General features: G+C 43.5%; 2 protein-coding genes across 5 annotated transcripts in view; one reads left to right on the plus strand and one right to left on the minus strand.

Annotated features, from left to right (window-relative positions):
- The window catches only part of TMEM25 (transmembrane protein 25), a 39,278-nt gene extending 26,623 nt beyond the window's left edge, over positions 1–12,655 (plus strand). The window contains exons 10-11 of one of the 4 annotated variants that reach the window (XR_003997213.1): positions 9,440–9,514; positions 12,616–12,655. The gene's annotated coding sequence lies outside the window, so the exon portion shown is untranslated. Of the gene's footprint in view, positions 1–4,434; positions 4,476–9,439; positions 10,392–12,615 lie in introns of those variants that run through there. The other 3 variants (XR_003997214.1, XR_003997211.1, XR_003997212.1) reach the window with 3 other exon arrangements.
- The window catches only part of IFT46 (intraflagellar transport 46), a 45,262-nt gene that overhangs the window by 6,183 nt on the left and 18,648 nt on the right, over positions 1–20,431 (minus strand). Inside the window, 5 exon segments of the mRNA XM_030538318.1 lie at positions 106–234; positions 17,093–17,186; positions 17,296–17,370; positions 18,587–18,662; positions 18,665–18,719. Of these exon segments, the coding sequence (XP_030394178.1) occupies positions 106–234; positions 17,093–17,186; positions 17,296–17,370; positions 18,587–18,662; positions 18,665–18,719 (429 nt within the window).

Here is a 20,431-nt window from a genome sequence, read left to right on the forward strand (position 1 = left end):
TGCTGTAACCACTATAGTGGTACAGCCACACGGGTTAGAACAAGACTCCCATCTTTCTACCAAGCTTAGTGTGGGGTAACCAGCCTTTTTCCCTTCATAACTTACTGCAACATTGTGCTGTTTGGAGTTTTCCGTTAACCAGAGAGAGAGCACTGTGGAATCTGACTGTTTCGTGGATGGCTCATCCAGTACCAACAGGCCAAGGTTATCTGGCTTCCCATCGGGACGTGGGACCTGCAGATCAACAAAGAGGAGCTGAATTTTTTCCCCTTCTATATTCAAAACAGGAGTTTGAAGGATGTTTAAAATGAGCCTCTCTAAATTGCTGACTTGCAAGATCAAGTCACTGTGCTACAGACTGACCTTAGAGATAGAGGTGAGAGAGGGGGCTTGGCTACACTTGCAACTCCAAAGCGCTCCTCTGGCAGCGCTTTGAAGTGCGAGTGTGGTCGCGGCGCCAGCGCTGGGAGAGCGCTTTCCCAGCGCTGCATGTACTCCACCTTCCCGTGGGGATTAGCTTGCAGCGCTGGACGGCTCCCAGCGCTGGACGGCTCCCAGCGCTGCGGCACTGTTTACACTGGCGCTTTACAGCGCTGTAACTTGCTATGCTCAGGGGTGTGTTTTTTCACACCCCTGAGCGAGAAAATTGCAGCGCTGTAAAGCGCCAGTGTAGCCAAGGCCAGAGAGAGTGTTGCAGAGCTGCATGGCACTTCTGGAGCAGAAAGAAAGCTGCAGCTTAAATGGGATGCTACAGAAAACAGCAAGAAGGAATATCAGGATTAAGGGACTGCCTGAAACCACTGGAGGAGGATGTACACTGCAAAATATTAAAGCTGAGGTCACCAGAAGAGCTGAAAGTGGAGAGAGCAAATTAAGCTCTGCTCTGGCCAGTTAGGTCTCATAATAGACTCAGAGATCTGATGTGAAATTTCATCATTATCAGCAGAAAGATTTAATTATAAAAAAACAGAGAACATTCAGAGCGTTTAAAACAGGCCTCAGTTTTTCCATAACCTCTGTGCCCTGACTTGAAAAGAGAAGAGAGCTGGGGGAAATTACAGCAGCACTCAGGAGGCCAGATATTCACTATAGACAGGGATCCCATTTACACTCTCACACAGTTTCCAATATTAGTGATATGATACAGTAAGAGACTGTAAATAAGAGAAACCAATACACTCCAGTCACTCAGGATAGAAATCCAAATCTCAGACATACTGGAGGATAATCCAGAGATAAAACTAAAGATGAAATTCTGAAGAAAGCCTTGGTAGATGGTGAAATCCAAGGAAAAGAGGAAAGGAAAATAAAAGACTAAAGACTCCTGAATGTACTGAAATAGCAGAAGTGAGGCTGAACAAGAGGACTTGGATCCCTGAGGAACACTTGATAAACACTTACAAAATAACATAGTTACTTTTCAAGAAACAGTACTAAACTTGCTTTAATTGGAGTGATCAAAATTCTGATAACCGTATTCTGTATTTTAACAAGTAGACAAAATAAAGGACAATAAGGGGAGTACATGGTGGGCACAGACAGAAGAGATTGGAGCAAACTGAGAGGAGCCCTTAGGGGTCCTGTATTAATCCCCCCCATGTAATTCAAATGACCAGATGATAATCTATCCCCTATGATAGAGGATTAAGAGCCCATAGGAGGAGAATATACCCCCCTTGTATTGCAAGAGAAGCAGTCAAAGTTCATAGGGAGAGTACAAGGGTTTAGGTTACAGCAAAGCACAGTTGTTTGGGGACTGATTTATACACCATGTTGGTATTTTATTTTTGGATTTAAGTAAGGAGAATGCAGGAGAGGGGAGGGAACCAGGGAGGCAGTGGGGAATTAATACAAAAAAAAAAATACTATGGAAGTTCACAAACAAAATTCAAGCCATATACAGGCACACAGTTGTGAATACAATGCAATTAGAAATGAGAGAGACAATCTCCACACAAGGACTCATGCCTTCAAATAGCTAAAGCATCATAATAATTTCAAGTTTTTCAATAAGCCATTCTTATGACCCCACATGTGGCAATCAATTAGACCCTGAGCATGTGAGGAAGAACCAGCCAGCCAAGCACCTGAGAGAGAGGATGCTCGGTGCCACTCAGGGCCGTAGGCTTCCCTGTCCAATGTCTCCAGCTGTGGCCACCCCTGATGCTTGAAAGAAAGGAGATAAAAAAACAAAACAACAACAGAGTACATGGGAGAGCATCCCTTCCTGACCCTGGCTGATGGTCAAAAGAAACACTGAAGGCTGAGCTTTTAGGAACATAAGACGTAAACTGGAAGTGAGTCCTGGGGCTGCTAAGCCTGGCCCCCCTACCATCACAACCAACCTTGACATACAATCAGACTCAAAATTGTCCATCTCTCTCTAAAACTAATTGAGTTGTTTGCCACCAAAACTCTAGTTCCAGAACCTCACCCCTCTGATAGTTAGGAACTGTCTTCTAATTTCCAATCTTAATTTTGTTCATGACCAGTTTTCGCCCAAATACTGCAACATTTTGGAGACCGGGAAATTATATTTGGAGAAGACTTCAAATGCACACATACACCTTACTGGGGCAGACTGGATTAAAAAAAAGAGATAAAATAGACAGGGAAGCAGGTGCAGAATTGACTTCTCTATGCCAACAATTCAATCTCTCAGATTGCTAGAGAGAATTGCACACTGGGGAACAAACTCTTACATTTTATTTCATACCCTCATAATTTATATACTAGAATAGATTTAATGTTAATCACTAAATCCTTAGTGAAGCAGACTAGTGCTATGGAAATTGGCACCATTACATGGTCAGGTCATGCCTCACGGGAAGTAATATTTGCTAGCATCATCCTAAGATCACTTTTTTGGAAAATGAGCTGCTTGCTTCTGCAGGACAAAAATCAGGTTGCAGTAATTAAAGAGGACATTGTTCAATACTTTAAAATAAATGATAAGACAATATAAAAAGAGGTCTTCTCTGAGAGGCAGGTAAAACAGTATTTAGGGGCCTGGTGATAAGCAGCAGCTCTAAATAGAAAAAAGAGAGCAGCACTTAAGAAAAATAAAACCAGAACTGCAGATAAATATGCTGTGACATTCATAAAAACACAGTTCGAAAAAGTACATCAACAATTAACTAATACCAGGGGAAACAATGTGCTGATGGCAGAAAGGATTAGGGAAGGAATATATTATTCCAGCAATTAAAAACAATCAGCAAAAGACAGTTACACAATGCAGTGAAACATGCTACTTTTGTTCATTATTATACAAAACCCTAAACTTCAGAGTTTGACGTATCTGCAGTAATTAAAAAAATGTTTGGAATTAGCAGGCTTGCCAAAGATAAACAAAACTGATAAAGAAACTTTAGATAAGTTAGAGTTTATCAAGGGAGTTTGGAAGGGGAGTAGGAAGGGAGTGGGGGTCCCTTGTCGGTCTCATCTGTGACCCATTGGTCCCCTGAACCTATAAACCAAGCCACATCCAAAACCTTTCTGTTTAAAGCAGAGCAGAGCGGACAGGGAGCTGCAGACGGGAATTTGAGAGAGTTTGACAGAGGGAGGCTTACGATGGTTAGGAGGACCCGCAACACCTGTGGCAGCACAGCTTCTGTCTCCTCCACCTGCGCCTGTAGCCAGACAGAGCACCAAAGCATGGATGCTTTTACCCAGATTCTGGTGTGGGTTTGCAAAGACTGTAACTTGCAATTTCCACTTACTGATATCCAGGCTGGGGGTGGCATCCAATGTGAAAGGTGCCTACTGGTGGAATCTCTCAGGCAGCAGGTGGGAGAGCTACAGGAGGAGGTGGCTAGGCTGAGGAACATTTGTATCCATGAGCAATTCCTGGACAGTATCCATGTGGAGACAGCTGACGTAGCTGTCCCAGTTCACAGGACTACTGACACACCAGTGGAGGAGGAGATGGCTCAGGGTGGACACTGGCAGCTGGTTACTTCTGGCAGCAGGCAGTGCTCCAACCTTGCTGCGAACCCTCCTGCTGTGGTAATAGATAACCGTTATGCTCTTCTTGATAGAGGAGAGAAGGAATCACCCCCAACAGTTAAGGAGGGGAAGCCTCGTACCCCTAAGGCTGGGAGGTCTGCTGCCACCACTGAAAATAAGAAATGTAGGGTAGTGGTGGTTGGAGACTCTCCTGCTGAGGGGGACGGAGACACACATCTGTCCGCCCTGACCGTTCATCCCGGGAGGTATGCTGCCTGCCAGGGGCCCATATCCGAGATGTTACAGAGGCATTGTCGAGGATTATCCGGCCTTCTGACTACTACCCCATGCTACTCATCCATGTGGGCACAAATGATACTGCGAGGTGTGACACTGAGCAGATCAAGAGTGACTACAGGGCTCTGGGAGTACGGGTTAAGGAGTTTGGAATGCAGGTGGTATTCTCTTCGATTCTTCCTGTTGAAGGTAGGGGTCCGGACAGAGACAGATGCATCGTGGAGGTGAATGCCTGGCTGCGAAGATGGTGTCGCCAGGAGGGCTTTGGCTTCCTCAACCACCGGATGCTATTTGAGGAAGAACTGCTAGGAACAGATGGCGTTCACCTTTCGAAGAGGGGAAAGGCCTTATTTGCGCACAGACTGGCTAACCTAGTAAGGAGGGCTTTAAACTAGGTTCGACGGGGACAGGTGAGCAAAGCCCACAGGTAAGTGGGGAACAAGACCTGGGAGATGGGTTGGAAACAGGAGGGAGCACGGGCTCTAGTGGCAGAGAGGAAGGAGGGTCAGGGCAAAGCTGGGAGGCAAGATCAAACCAGTATCTTAGATGCCTATATACAAATGCAAGAAGTATGAGTAATAAGCAGGAAGAACTGGAAGTGCTAATAAATAAATAGAACTATGACATTATTGGCATTACTGAAACTTGGTGGGATAATACACACGACTGGAATGTTGGTGTGCATGGGTATAGTTTGCTCAGGAAGGATAGACAGGGAGAAAAGGGAGGAGGTGTTGCTTTATATATTATAAATGTACACACTTGGACTGAGGTGGAGATGGACATAGGAGACGGAAGGTTGGAGAGTCTCTGGGTTAGGCTAAAAGGGGTAAAAAACACAGGTGATGTCGTGCTGGGAGTCTACTACAGGCCACCTAATCAGGCGGAAGAGGTGGATGAGGCTTTTTTCAAACAACTAACAGAATTATCCAAAGCCCAAGATTTGGTGGTAATGGGGGACTTCAACTATCCAGATATATGTTGGGAAAATAACACCGCGGGGCACAGACTATCCAATAAGTTCCTGGACTGCATTGCAGAGAACTTTTTATTTCAGAAAGTTGAAAAAGCTACTGGGGGGAAGCTGTTCTAGACTTGATTTTAACCAATAGGGAGGAACTTGTTGAGAATTGGAAAGTAGAAGGAAGCTTGGGTGAAAGTGATCATGAAATCATAGAATTTGCAATTCTAAGGAAGGGTAGAAGGGAGTACAGCAGAATAGAAGACAATGGATTTCAGGAAGGCGGATTTTGGTAAGCTCAGAGAGCTGATAGGCAAGGTCCCCATGGGAATTAAGACTGAGGGGAAAAACAACTGAGGAAAGTTGGCAGTTTTTCAAAGGGACGCTATTAAGGGCCCAAAAGCAAGTTATTCCTGATGGTTAGGAAAGATAGAAAATGTGGCAAAAGACCACCTTGGCTTACCCTGAGATCTTGCGTGACCTACAAAATAAAAAGGCATCATATAAAAAATGGAAAACTAGGTCAGATCACGAAGGATGAATATAGGCAAATAACACAGGAATGCAGAGGCAAGATTAGAAAAGCAAAGGCACAAAATGAACTCAAACTAGCTATGGGAATAAAGGGAAACAAGAAGACTTTTTATCAATACATTAGAAGCAAGAGGAAGACTAAGGACAGGGTAGGCCCACTGCTCAATGAGGAGGGGGGAAACAGTAACGGGAGACTTGGAAATGGCAGAGATGCTTAATGACTTCTTTGTTTCGGTCTTCATTGAGAAGTCTGAAGGAATGTCTAGTATAGTGAATGCTTACGGGAAGAGGGTAGGTTTAGAAGAGACAATAAGGAAAGAGCAAGTAAAAAATCACTTAGAAAAGTTAGATGCCTGCAAGTCACCAGGGCCTGATGAAATGCATCCTAGAATACTCAAGGAGTTAATAGAAGAGGTATCTGAGCCTCTAGCTATTATCTTTGGGAAATCATGGGAGACGGGGGAGATTCCAGAAGACTGGAAGGGGGCAAATATAGTGCCCATCTATAAAAAGGGAAATAAAAACAACCCAGGAAACTACAGACCAGTTAGTTTAACTTCTGTGCCAGGGAAGATAATGGAGCAGGTAATCAAAGAAATCATCTGCAAACACTTGGAAGGTGGTAAGGTGATAGGGAATAGCCAGCATGGATTTGTAAAGAACAAATCGTGTCAAACTAATCTGATAGCGTTCTTGATAGGATAACGAGCCTTGTGGATAAGGGAGAAGTGGTGGATGTGATATACCTAGACTTTAGTAAGGCATTTGATACAGTCTCGCATGATATTCTTATAGATAAACTAGGAAAGTACAATTTAGATGGGGCTACTATAAGGTGGGTGCATAACTGGCTGGATAACCGTACTCAGAGAGTAGTTGTTAATGGCTCCCAATCCTGCTGGAAAGGTATAACAAGTGGGGTTCCGCAGGGGTCTGTTTTGGGACCGGTTCTGTTCAATATCTCATCAACGATTTAGATGTTGGCATAGAAAGTACGCTTATTAAGTTTGCGGACGATACCAAACTGGGAGGGATTGCAACTGCTTTGGAGGACAGGGTCAAATTCAAAATGATCTGGACAAATTGGAGAAAATGGTCTGAGGTAACAGGATGAAGTTCAATAAAGATAAATGCAAAGTGCTCCACTTAGGAAGGAACAATCAGTTTCACACATACAGAATGGGAAGAGACTGTCTAGGAAGGAGTATGGCAGAAAGAGATCTAGGGGTCATAGTGGACCACAAGCTTAATATGAGTCAACAGTGTGATACTGTTGCAAAAAAAGCAAATGTGATTCTGGATGCATTAACAGGTGTGTTGTAAACAAGACACGAGAAGTCATTCTTCCGCTTTACTCTGCGCTGGTTAGCCTCAACTGGAGTATTGTGTCCAGTTCTGGGCACCGCATTTCAAGAAAGATGTGGAGAAATTGGAGAGGGTCCAGAGAAGAGCAACAAGAATGATAAAGGTCTGAGAACATGACCTATGAAGGAAGGCTGAAGGAATTGGGTTTGTTAGTTTGGAAAGAGAAGACTGAGAGGGGACATGATAGCAGTTTTTCAGGTATCTAAAAGGGTGTCATCAGGAGGAGGGAGAAAACTTGTTCACCTTAGCCTCCAATGATAGAACAAGAAGCAATGGGCTTAAACTGCAGCAAGGGAGATTTAGGTTGGACATTAGAAAAAGTTCCTAACTGTCAGGGTAGTTAAACACTGGATAGATTGCCTAGGGAAGTTGTGGAATCTCCATCTCTGGAGATATTTAAGAGTAGGTTAGATAAATGTCTATTAGGGATGGTCTAGACAGTATTTGGTCCTGCCATGAGGGCAGGGGACTGGACTTGATGACCTCTAGAGGTCCCTTCCAGTCCTAGAGTCTATGAGTCTATGTAACAGAAAATCTCAAAAGGCAAGAGCAAGTGTAAAGAATAAAACTCTAGCACCTGACTGTTTTCCAGCTATATTTCACATACTGGTTAAGGAGTTATTAGTGGGTCCCTGAAGGGTATCTTCAGTGTCATTCTGCTATGGGAGAGACTTCCACAGCCTATGAAAGAAGCTACTGCTGGTCTCCCTAAAGTTGGAAAATACTTTACTTTATGCAGTTCTTATTGGCTCAGATCACTGATGAATCACAGCAAAGATTAAAACAAAATAAATTACTAGTTAGCTGTCTGCCATCCATGCTCTCAGTTTATATAAACCCATATCGAACTTGACTCATTAAGGACAGATAATGTCAGACAATATTTGGAGAGTACTTTCAATCATTCACAATGCCAGTTTTAGCAAAATTGATTTTTTTGATCACTTGACCCAGAGAAAACATTTGATAGACTAGAGCAGAACTTGCATTTATCCAATTAAGGAACTGTGGGCCAGCATTGTATGTATGGGACAGGACTTGAAACTGCTCTTTACATCAACCCAAAAGCAGCTGTGTGAATTAATGGGGCTTAATCTCTCCTGTTTGAATTATACAGAGGGACTAGGCTGGGATGTCCACTGTCTCTTACTTTTTGCATTGGCCATGGTGCCTTTGCATTGAGGAGAAGGAATAATGAATTTATCACAGAAATAAAACTTGCAGGAACACAACAGAAAATAACTTCTTAAGCTGATGATGTAATATTTATTATCTAACCCAAACATTTTCCTAAAATCAGTATCTAAAAAAATCCATGATTTTGGAAAGCATCTAAATTTAACAAAATGATGAAAATTCTGATATGTTAGCTATGAATTTGCTGGATTCTGATAAGTCATTCCTCCAGAAAACATTTGGGTACAAATGGGCAACAATTTATATAGGGTAGCTAAGAACTCAAATCTCAAAACAACCCAGAAGAGTTATATGATTAAAATGTCAAACCACCAAATGTTAGCAAATGAAAAGAGATCTGGAGTGTCGGGGTAAGCATTCCATTTCTTGATTGGGAAGAAGGGCCACAGTCAAAACACCATGGATATCTTTCTTGTTTCAAAACCTTTTGTAACCACTCCAGATAAAAATCCTAGCAGGAATATAAAAGAGGATGTTAGACTTTACATGGAATATGAAAAGACAGAGTGAATGCAGATACTTCGCTCAGACCCACTAAATGAGTTGGACTAGCTGTTTCAAATACTACAAGGTATTGTCAAGCCAGCCAGCTCAAAATAGTAGCAGATTGGGAGCATTCTAACCCAGTCACACACTGGGTCTTTACTGAAAAAGAAAACTATGGCTGGGTAATGTGGAAGTAGAGAAAGAACTGACAGGGATTTGAAGGGATTTTTAATCCATGACAGTCTCTGTTAGCAAGAGTCAGGTTAGCTGTAACCCTAATAACGCAAGATTTGTAGAAGCGAGGATTGTGTGAGGCGAGTGGGAAAAGAACCATGTGAGAAGTTGTTGCGACCTTGTGTAGATATGATAGAATGTGGACTAGAGTCAAAATAAGTGAGAAAAATAAGTTATCAGGATGACCTATGTATAAACAAAATGTGACTGTGGCTTATTATTGTATGTAACAAAAGGTATAAATGCTGCTGTAATTGTTTACCTGTAGCGAGAGCTGCCTAGGAGGGGGAAACCCTGTGTCCTAGCGCACTCCCTCCCTCTGTGCAATTGCTTGAGAATAATAAAGTATCTGACTTTGCTGCACCCAACCAAAGAGTGAGAACTGAATTTTTCTCCAACAATTGGGGGCTCGTCCAGGATGGCAACACCCACGGACAAACAGGCAGCTGCTACGGATCATTCCCCTTCGAACCCCATGGCGCCACAAGAGAGGTATGAGACCGTTTGAAATCTCTATTGGGATATTGGAGGAGGACTGACCTTGGGGCCGTCAGTCCCTGTTGGGATTACGCCATCTAAATTTATTGACCATGCAGCAAGATCAAATGCAGAGCAGTACTGGGGCCGCCCCCAATAGGTTAATGCATAGGGAAATGCATTAGGTGCCTGGTGCTGAGGAGCTTTTTACTGCCTCAAGAGTGGTTGTTACTGCCTCATAAGGGAAAGTGTATTGAGTCCGGACATAAGGTACAGATGCATCGTGGTATTTCGGATAGAGGTCTTGGGGGGTGGGGGGAAGAGGAAGGGAGGAGAGGAAATGCGTGTACATAGTGTGAATGAGAGTTACCGGAAGACGCCAGAGTATTTTGCGAAGTCGTTTGGCTCGTGATCAGAAATATTCTAAAGCAAGCCCGGTAACTCTATGTAGAGGATCTGCAGAAGATCCGACCCACGGTGGGCTGACTCGGCCTGGCATCGTCCGGTGAGGAAGCTACCTGGGTCTAGGAGCGTGTGAACCCATCTTCCCTCCCACTTCTCCTGTCTGTGAGCCAGTGACAGGGCCGTCTCTCAGAGACTAGCCAACGCTCTTTGCTGAAGGGAGGTGTAGGAGGGTCGTGGCCATCCTCGTTAACCTCTTGTGTGTGAGTGCCCTGTAGGGTGAGACCCTTGGTTTCTGAGCCGCTAGCGCGGACTCTGTGTGTGTGTGAGTGTGAGAGTGAGAGAGATTGGAAAATGGGTGGGGACAGTCTAAGCATTCCCCCTCAGGGTACCCCAGCATATTCCATGTATGTACATTATGGTCCTAAAACCTGGAGCTATTTAGACAATTGGAATCTTACATGCATGAAAATCCATCTAAACAATGCTCACTAGAAGGTACTTCAATCTAGATAAGATCATACATCTCTGAGGAGCTTTAATCACCAAAAAGCCTCTGACACCATGGGAGCAATTGTTCTATTGAGGAAAAGGAACAGGTTAATTTGAAATTCAGCTTGGCCCAAAATAAAGAGAAAGTTGCTCTGCGTTCAAGGTCAAGAATCAATGCAGACCATGCTAAGTACAAAGAAAAACTGCTTTCGGCCCCAGCTGGCTGTGAAAAAAATATAGACAGAGGCAAACCAAAGGCAATACAGTTACAGACTTGAGATTACATGTGCAAAGTTAACTGGCCAGTGAGATCCCAGAGTGTAAAAGCCGGAATGGTCTGGTGACGCTGAAGAAACCACAGGCAGCCGACCTGGACTGGAGTCTCTGAAAGAGATGCCCCAGAGATACTTGGGCATAAAAGAACAGCCCTCCCAAGGTGCAGAAGCATGTTGGAAAGTCTAGACAAGCTGTATACAGGATAATATCCCGTCCACCTCTCCCCCTTCTGTGAATGTTATACACAGACGTGGCCAGTCTGGACATATGTGTGAGAGTATGAAAGTGGCTTAGGGCTTACGGCATTAATGTTTTTTTCCCTGAGTGAGTGGGAGCATTCCCAATACTCTGTTGTTTGTTTTATTTTATTAATGAAGCTTTAAAATTCAATCATATGGTGTGTTTTCTTTATCTTTCCCCCAACGATCCTGCAGTGTCAGCCTGATCACTTGACACGACAGATAGATTGGTAAATAGAAATTTGTCACAGTTTGGTGGGCAATTGAGAGAGAGGGGGGGCGCCCTGCAGAATGCACACCATCTATTTGTTTTGCCCTTGTTATTTTGTGTTTGCTTTGCTTGTACTGTTGGTGTTATAGTTGAGGGTTGCATGAGTAAAGGTGTGCCCACTCTCAGCCTCAGTAAGCCTGAGACCGGGAGAGGGGTTTTAGCATTCCTCTCTCCACCCTGGTTGACCAGGAATGGTTGCAGGCGGATCTACCCCAATCGTAGCAGGCCTGGGCAATAGAGAAAGTTGGATAACAGGGAAGAGATGTGTACTTGATAACTAGAATTGAGCAATTAAGAGAATAATCATGAACCAGGCAGCAACTCAAACCTACACCCAGGGCAAGTTGCAAGCCTTGAGACAGGACTTCCAGGCAGAAAAGGAAGCACTGGTTAAGCAGTACCCGTCCTTCAGGGACTTGTCAAAATTGAACCATTTGTGCTCAGCATATGCCGTAACAGCAGTGTGTTTGCCACAAGAGAAAATTGAATAATTAAACGCCAATGGGCCATGCGTTTTTGCCCAGGTGCAGCCTCACGAGGGAGGACTCAGGTAGCCTTGCGAGTAAGAATGTTTAAGGGAAGAGACCAGGAAGGGTGGGGGCTAGTTGAGAAACCTACCCTTCTAGCTAAATTGGTAGTGGAACAAGCCGGAGCTCATGGAAGGGACAGTTCAGCGAGGAAGCAGGATCAGGCCCAAGCAGGTAGGCAACAGATAGAGAGATTGAAAAACAGATTGGACATTTTGAGGGCATAGTGGAAGGAAGAGTAAATAAGCATAAACATGGGGATTTCAAATACCCAGGACAATACTTCAAATGGTGATTTGAGTTGATAAAAAGGTGGCATTGGGAGACAAGCAGTGATTAAGGAAAAAAGTGAGAAGTTAACTCTGTAGTTGCTGAAGGGAACAGCAGTTGAACTTTACAAAACATTTCAAAGACAGCAAGAACTTTCCTCTTTAGTATTTTTACAAATAAATCCAGGCAAAGAAATTATTTGATTGCAATCATTTGGCTATGAACCATTAAGTCAAATTAAGCTAAAGGAAATGTATACAGTGCTATGTAATTAAAACCCTATTAGGTTCTAAGGGGCTACAGTAAGTAGTGTTTCTTTCAGATCACTGTGTGTTTGAAAGCAGAAGTTAGAAGTAAAAAGCCATCAAAATTCTGGTAAAGTTAATTGTGTCCCTTTTTAAGTAAGAATCTTAAGCTGTGATAGCTTGGATCCAGAAGCAAGCCAGACAGCATCTCTATTAATGCAAATTATCTAACTGATAAGGTAGGAGTCACTGAAACCTGGGCGGCCTATGAAACAAATACAAGAAAATATGGGGTAATTCCTCTGTTTTGCCTGAAATCAACAAGGCTATTTGTATATTTTAAGCAATGACTGACTGTCCAGAAGGGATAGACCTCTGTTCTTTTGTTTTTCAGATAATCAGAGAAAACTGATGCCAGCTGAACGGCAGTCAACGTACCATGCATTTACTGGCACAATAGGAATTATGTTTTCTGTTTTATGTCCAGTCTTGTGGTGTTTGTCTCATGGCCAGAACTGTTGTGTTTAATATTTTAATCAGATAGTTTAGTTTAAAATTAAACAGAAGTGTTAAATCAAAAAGCAGATACTTGTTCTATTCAACTTGAAATACAAAAAGTGTTTGGATAAATCAGGAAAATGAGATATACTAAAGTCTAATACATTTGCTTACGTAAGAAAAAAAACTTCATTGGCCAGATCTTTTAATTGAAAAATTGTTGTTAAAATTTGCATACCAACAGTCTTTGGAAGCAAGGACATGAACTGTTAACCCACTCCCTATATTGCACATGGGATCCTTCTGGCTACCTCAGATTTCTAGCCAGAGGGGTGGGGAGGGTGGGAAGCTATTGGACACCAGAGTTAGTACTGAGTGGACTCCTCAAAAGTGGGTGTGCTTGTCCTGGCTTGTTGCTCCAAAGCTCTGTAATAAAAAGTTATTTTACTGGAAGGGTATATGTGGCATACATTGAATGATAAGACTAATGTACTGTATAATTGCAGTGTGAATGTGTTCATTGTTGGAAAAGGGTATATGAATGAAGAGCGGAAGTTTTCCTTTGTAGGTTAAAAGAAGCCAAGAAGGGGAGAAGGAAAAAGAACAGAACAAACAAACAAAATAGCTAACATGCTCAGTCTAAAGATAAGACGCTCGCCCCATTAAAGGACACAGCTCACAGATAAGACTTGGTTGACAACCAAGAAAAGGGGGGGCTTGAATATGCCCAAGCAGCTATGAGATCTGCAAAACACTGCCAGGCATTAATGAAATGTGTTAGGTTTCTTTTCTCACAGGTAAAAGAAGTGCTACCCAAAGACCCTAGCAGCACTGCCACTCCTTGGAACCAGAAGACTGGATCTATGTAAAGGTCCACCAATGAAAGACTGCCCTGGCTCCATGCTGGAAAGGCCATTACCAAGTCCTGTTAACCACCAACACCACTGTGAACTGCCAAAGACTGACTGCCTGGACCCACGCTTCTCACTACTAAAAGACCCCTCCACCTCGGGAGGATTTTCCTACTGATGATTGGCCTATTTCTCCTTCTAGCTCTGCTGTGCCTTCTGGACACAGGAAAAAAGGATAAGGTGAAGTGCTAGTAACCTCTCCCTTGTTCACTGACAGGCCTACTGTGCCTTTGGATTTTTCTAGAAGCAGCAAAACCAGTACAGGGTGATATGCTGGTAACCTCTCCCCTGTAGGATGCTGAACCACGATTGCTTCAGGAAAGAAGGAACACTGGCTCCACTGAAATTGCCAAAGTCCAGGAATTCCCGACTACAAAGGACATTAAGAACTGACCCTGGTGAAGAAACAGCAAATTTTACACTGCCAGGAAGAAATTTGTGGGACCCATGCTTGGGAATGTGGTATTGATTGGATGTTGAAGTTTATTCTACAGGCTGCACCCTGTGTTTTGGATAAGTCCGTTAGCATGTGTTGCTCTCTCTAATTGGATTTTAAATGACAAGTGCCAAAGATACCTTGTTGCCACTGCCCCTGCCATCTCCTCCATTACATTATTACCCGTGTAATATATCCAAATACAGACAATGCCATATATTTGATAAAACCAATGGCCAAGGCCTTCACACTTCAGTGATTTATTTAAAGATTGTTTCAAAAACAAAAAGAAAAAATTTATTTTTAAAAGTTCAGGATATCCCATATAAGCAAACAATTGAGTAGGAAAAGAATGGATCAGTGGAAATAGAAGTATGATATCACTACAAATGAACCCCAAGAATCTGTAATTGAAATTGATGAGTTCCATAGTGAAGTAGATTGATGGCTGTTCCTAGAGTTTGCAATCTGTTACATGAAAGAGGCCCTTATTGTTATTTGGTCACCCAATTAGTGAATAATCAAATGAATACCCAAAAAGAGTTTGTTCTGCCACAGGAAATTTCACCTGTATAAGAAATTATTTCAGTGACTAATAATGTAACCTGTACCTTACTGCAATACATCCCCTCCTATGCTATTAATGTTAATACCTCTTGAAAGTACCTGAGAATAGTTAAATAACAGATGTGGTATGGTACTACACCAAAGAGAGATGTATTAGGATATCGATGGACTGTGATTAATACTAAACTAGGGACTGTCAAATTTACATTGCCCTTATCTAGTTTCCAGATCACCTGTACATACCCAAATTGCTCACAGGGGGCTACCATTAGATTAGCACAACAGAGGGCTTGGGTTATTTCCTCTAAAAAAAAGAGGGACTTGACCGGATCCTTATAGGATGGGGCCAATAGTGCAGCAACAATTAGGAATATTTTAAAAGCCAAGAACATGATGAGAAATTGGGGCAACTAGAGAAGGGCACTTGCCTTATTTCTGGGGCACAGTTAACCCAAGTGCAGACTGGAGTTGGTGAGTTACATGTTATTTCCAACCTTAGTTCTATGACCCAGAAGTTACTGACAGAGATGGTATTGATTATTGCTGTGGCTGGGAAGGCATTGCAGTGGGACCTAGCATATTTAGAAATTCAAGATTTCCTGAATGACCACTAATGGCTATTCGGAATGATCTTGAACACCAGGCTTGGCCCACTGCCCTTACAGACACATCAGGAGTACCATCTGATCTGTAGCCATGGAGACACACTTGGAGACTTTCTGGGTGGAAGTATGGACATTCACAGTGCTCCTTCCAAGCATACGGACTGGTTGGTGGGGTGTGGGCTCCCACATACCGAACCTGCCAGGTCCCTGGGGAGGATGCATGTGGGACTGGATTATTCACCATGACATCTGGGAGATTAGACCACCTGGCATGCCTAGCCAATTTGTTGTTAGTGCTCCTGGGATTACACCCGACATTTGGATGGGGTTGGGGAGTCAATGGACATTTTGGCCGTTAGAACCCCCACAGCTTCAGTGTACACATAAACTGAAGCCAGGGGAAGTTGTCACTGTTCATGACAACGTTTGTTGGGAGGGTAGGGGACAAGGAACTACCCTGACAGGACACCTACTTCTTCAAGCTAAAAATAGCTGTTTGTATGTTGAAGCCACCACATTGCAAGATATGCATTTTAATCTCACTACTACTGCAGGCAATTATATTATTTAATGGCCTGCAGACAGAATTTTACAAGTAGCCCTTAGGTTTCAGGTATCCTTTAACTGGACTAGTTTAGAACCTGATTGGTTTCAAGATTTGCTTTTATTACCAGAGGTTCAAAGAATCTCTGAATTCCAAGGGCAAATCCATATGCTTCAAAGTATACATCAGGTTGAAAAGAATGCCTTTCATACAGCTTATAGATGGTCTACTTTATGTACTAAGTATGATGTATTGTGCTTTGTGACTAAAACTGTATAACAATCCCATTATATCTATTACTGTGGGAATGTTACTGCTTTTGTTGTTATTTAGTTTAGGATTATGTTGTTGTTGTAAAGGACGTGATAATACCTTTCATGTCCAGGCTAAGTATGCATTGTCATTACATGCAATCAAAACCCCTAAGGTTGAAACATTTGATGTAGAATCTGAAATCCATGGCTTAATGCAAATAGAGGTTTGAGAATATTTGTTGTACTAGAAGTACAAAAGGGATGTGTGTGGAAGTAGAGAAAGAACTGACAGGGATCTGAAGGGATTTTTAATGCATGACAGTCTCTGTTAACAAGAGTCAGGCTAGCTGTAACCCTAATAACGCAAGATTTGTAGAAGCAAGGATTGTATGAGGCGAGTGGGAAAGAACTGTGTGAAGTTGTTGCGACCTTGTGTAGATAAAATAGAATGTGGACTAGAGTCAAAATAAGTGAGAAAAATAAGTTATCAGGATGACCAATGTATAAAAAAAAATGCAGCTGTGGCTTATTATTGTATGTAACAAAAGGTTTTTGTTTACCTGTAGAGAGACCTGCCTAGGAGGGGGAAACTCTGTGTCCTAGCACACTCCTTCCCTCTATGCAATTGCTTGAGAATAAATAAAGTATCTGACTTTGCTGCACCCAACCAAAGAGTGAGAACTGAGTTTTTCTCCATAAATATTGCTAGGCTACCAAGGATTAATAAAAAAAAATCTAGAAATTTATATAAATCCTTTAGCAAAGGCTATTCTATGGGTCTGTAAAAGAACTAGGTAAAAAACTTATCTTCTGACACTCTGACGGGGTGCACCAACCCTACACTGGTACAGCAGGGGTTATGGGCTGAGGAGGCTAAGTCCCCATAAGTGGGTTTGGGCTCTTAGCTTGGCACCCTGTGTGCTGAAATTGCTCCTCTTCCAACAAAGAGAAACGCAAATGCTGCTTCTCTCACTAAATTAATATTGTTTTCATGGGCGAGAGCAGTGTTCGATCCTGCACAACGGAGTTACAGGGAAGGGTCTGAAAGCCGGGTACCTTTAAGAAAGCATCAATGTCCCCAACAGCTGGAATGAAGTCTGGAATGAAAGGCTGCAGTTTTTGTTCAAGCTCTATCAATTGTGGAGTGTACCTGAGAATTACACGGGAAAATTATTGTCCAGAAAAGGAGCATTTCCTTCTGTAAACATTTCACCCCCTAGAAGGACATCCCAATGCAGCCTAGTGATCCTTCTACTCACCTCCTTATATACTGGAAGAGCTCTTTAATCTCTGCAGACACTGGTAGATACTCATAATCAGCAGGGTTGTAGGCACTAGAGAAAAGAAGAGAGATTCAAGACCAATGGAGTCATGCAGATTAACTTTATGGGGTACTTATATCTGATTCTCTGTGGGTGTGTTAGAGGAGGAGAAGGTCTTGGATGCCTTCCCCAGCTTAGCACACCCATACTGGGGAATGTATCTGGCTACAGAACAAATTTACAGAAGAGATCAAGAGAATCCAGTTTCTGACATCTTTAGGAAATGCTGCAAATTCTTCCTCTTGGAGACGTGTTTCCATCGTAAGAACACCACTCACAACACTGACAACCCCTTTTACCAGATACTCCCTTTTTTTGATTGGAGTTTAAATAATAATACCATGGTGATTGGCAGCAGACCAGACTTTCAACAAAGTTATATTACAATAGGTGTAATGCTATAACAATTATTGCCATTGGGGCAGGCTGGTTTGCATGCTAGACATCTGTATGTCAATTATGGAAATGAATTGTCTGCAAAAAGGCAGTAAATGTACTCTGTCTTTGTGCAGCACAATGCATTGAGCATATTAATGGGCCTACTAATGTATTAATTAATTAATTAGCCCTCTATTAGTGCTAGTTTATTATACTGAGTCTCAGTTTATTTCAGGCTACCTGGGTATCCCCTACACTACCTCAAAGAGGCTGATTGCATTGGTTATAAAGTTCATGAGTAGGTATTTGTAGGAAGAAAACTGGGCAGCAGTATTTGAAATCTAAGAATCCTATCTGTGTCAATGAACAATTCAGAATCTTGCTTAGGAATCCAATTTCCAAACTCTCTAAGAAAAGTTCTATTATATGAACAGTGCATCTTTTCTGATGCTTTTCAAACCCCAGTGACACTCTTCCTGTCCACATCCACATGGTCAATGAAATTCCTCCTCCCCATTTAATATAGCTATATCCTTCTATCTTCATTTTCAGGGCTGATACTCTGAAAGCAGCTCTCCCAAACTTTGGATTCAGACTTACAGTTCCCATTGCAGCACTCCAATCACAGTAGCACTGAACTGTTTGAGGATACTTGCACCTGCAAATTATCTACCTCAGCTTTTAAATTCCTCATTCCCACAATATCTAACCTAAAGATATATCTGCACAGTGTTGCTAGAATGTAACATTATTCAACTGGCTTGTTAGGAGTCTTCTCTCAGAATGGAGACCCTGACTTTAACTCATATGGCTAGTCTCAGTGTTATTAGGAATTAATAATCCCTCATACCCCTCCAGAGGGGCTCCATGCTCCTCTTCATCATCTTCATCATCCGAGTCAGTTTCAGACGAATCGTCTTCATCCTCCCATCCTCATGCTCACTAAATCCTCGCTGGGGGGCCAACTGGGCTACCTTCTTCTCCTAGGTCAATGTTAAAACCAGAGTTATGGTGCTGTAGTAAGATGAGGCCCTGAAACATAAACCCTTGGTTTCAGAGGCCCAGTATGAGGCCAAAGGCCTGAACTAAAGTACTGGTCAAGACTTTGCTAACATAAAGCAAAGTGAAGCTCTGACCCAGAGGCAGCCCCTGCTCACAGAAGCTGGCAAGGAAAGAGCTGATGTTGCACAAAGACACATACCTAAAAAGGTACTGGACACGAGAGATACCAGAACACTCCGATACTTGCACATTCCACACAGATAACAAGCACAGGGACAAAAGGGGAATATGATGGATAGAGTTGTTTTGTTCGAACCAACACGTACAAGGTGAGAGGTGGCACCTTACTGCATAGAGGGGTTGTACCTTGCTATGTAGAGGGGTTGCACCTCAATACGTCAGGAGTGATGTGTAACTTGTTTGTACCTGTGTACAATGCACCTGAGTGGATATCTTTGTTCGGTCTAGGGAGCAGTGGAAAGTGCCGCCACTGACTGAGCCGGCCCATTGCCAGGGAGCACATATGTACTCGCACAGGGGTCGACAACCTATGGCACACGTTGTCATTAAAAATTCTGCCCAGCCTGGCCTGCTCTTCTCTACCCAGCCCCCTGTCCTGAGCCCCGCAAGCCCGAACACCCCCCAGACCCATGCCCTGTGCCCTGCACACCCCCCAGACCCCTGCCCTGAGGACTGTACCTCCCTCGTACACATCCAGCCATCTGCTTGACTCCTTCACTCACCCAGCACGACCCCAGCCCTGACTCTGGCACCTCCACAGATACCCAGCCCCCCACACCCTGACATCTGCATCCCTCCTCACATATCCAGACCCCCTACATCCCATGCACCTCCCACGTCATGACTCATGCACCCCCACATCCCCACCCCCACTTGAGCACCAAACGGGACCTCCTGCACCCCCCACACATTCCCACCTTCACCCATCGCACCAAATGGGAGCTGCACAGGTAAGTGCCCCACACCCAAACCTCCTGCCCCAACCCTGAGCCCCTTCCCTCATTCTAGCTCCTGGCCAGACCCTTCACCCCTAGCCCTGTGCTAAGTGCACTCCCACCCTCAGCTCAGTGCAGAGAGAGGAAGAGAATGGGCCAGATCCAGGGAGAAGGTAGGTACTCACTGTGTGTGGGCAGGGCAGGGCCGGGACCCCAGACCAGCAGTGGGCCGAGTGGGTCTGGCAGCCAGAATCCTGGCTGGCAGAAGCCAGTGGATGGAATCTCTGAGTGGCAGTGGGCGGAGCGACCCCCCGCTGACCCCGCACAGCCCACTGCCGGTCTGGGGTCCCGGCCGCCGGCTCCACACAGCCCGCTGCCGGCCTAGGTGAACAGAACCCCAGATCAGCAGCGGTGCTGAGCAGGCTGACGGTGTAAGATCAACATTTTAATTTAATTTTAAATGAAGTTTCTTAAACATTTTGAAAACCTTTTTTATTTTACAGTACAACAATAGTTTAGTTATACAATATATAGACATAGAGAGAGACCTTCTAAAAATATTAAAATGTATTACTAGCACACGAAACCTTAAAATTAAAGTGAATAAATAAAGACTCGGCCCACCACTTCTGAAAGGTTGCTGACCCCGCACCGGCAGAACCACAGATATCTAATTTGGGGAGCTAGAGACTGTGTTCCTCTTCGACACTAAACCTGGATGGGTGCTCTCGTACCTT

This window comes from Gopherus evgoodei, chromosome 19 (genome assembly GCF_007399415.2).
Source record: "Gopherus evgoodei ecotype Sinaloan lineage chromosome 19, rGopEvg1_v1.p, whole genome shotgun sequence".
In the NCBI taxonomy this organism is placed as follows: domain Eukaryota; kingdom Metazoa; phylum Chordata; order Testudines; family Testudinidae; genus Gopherus; species Gopherus evgoodei.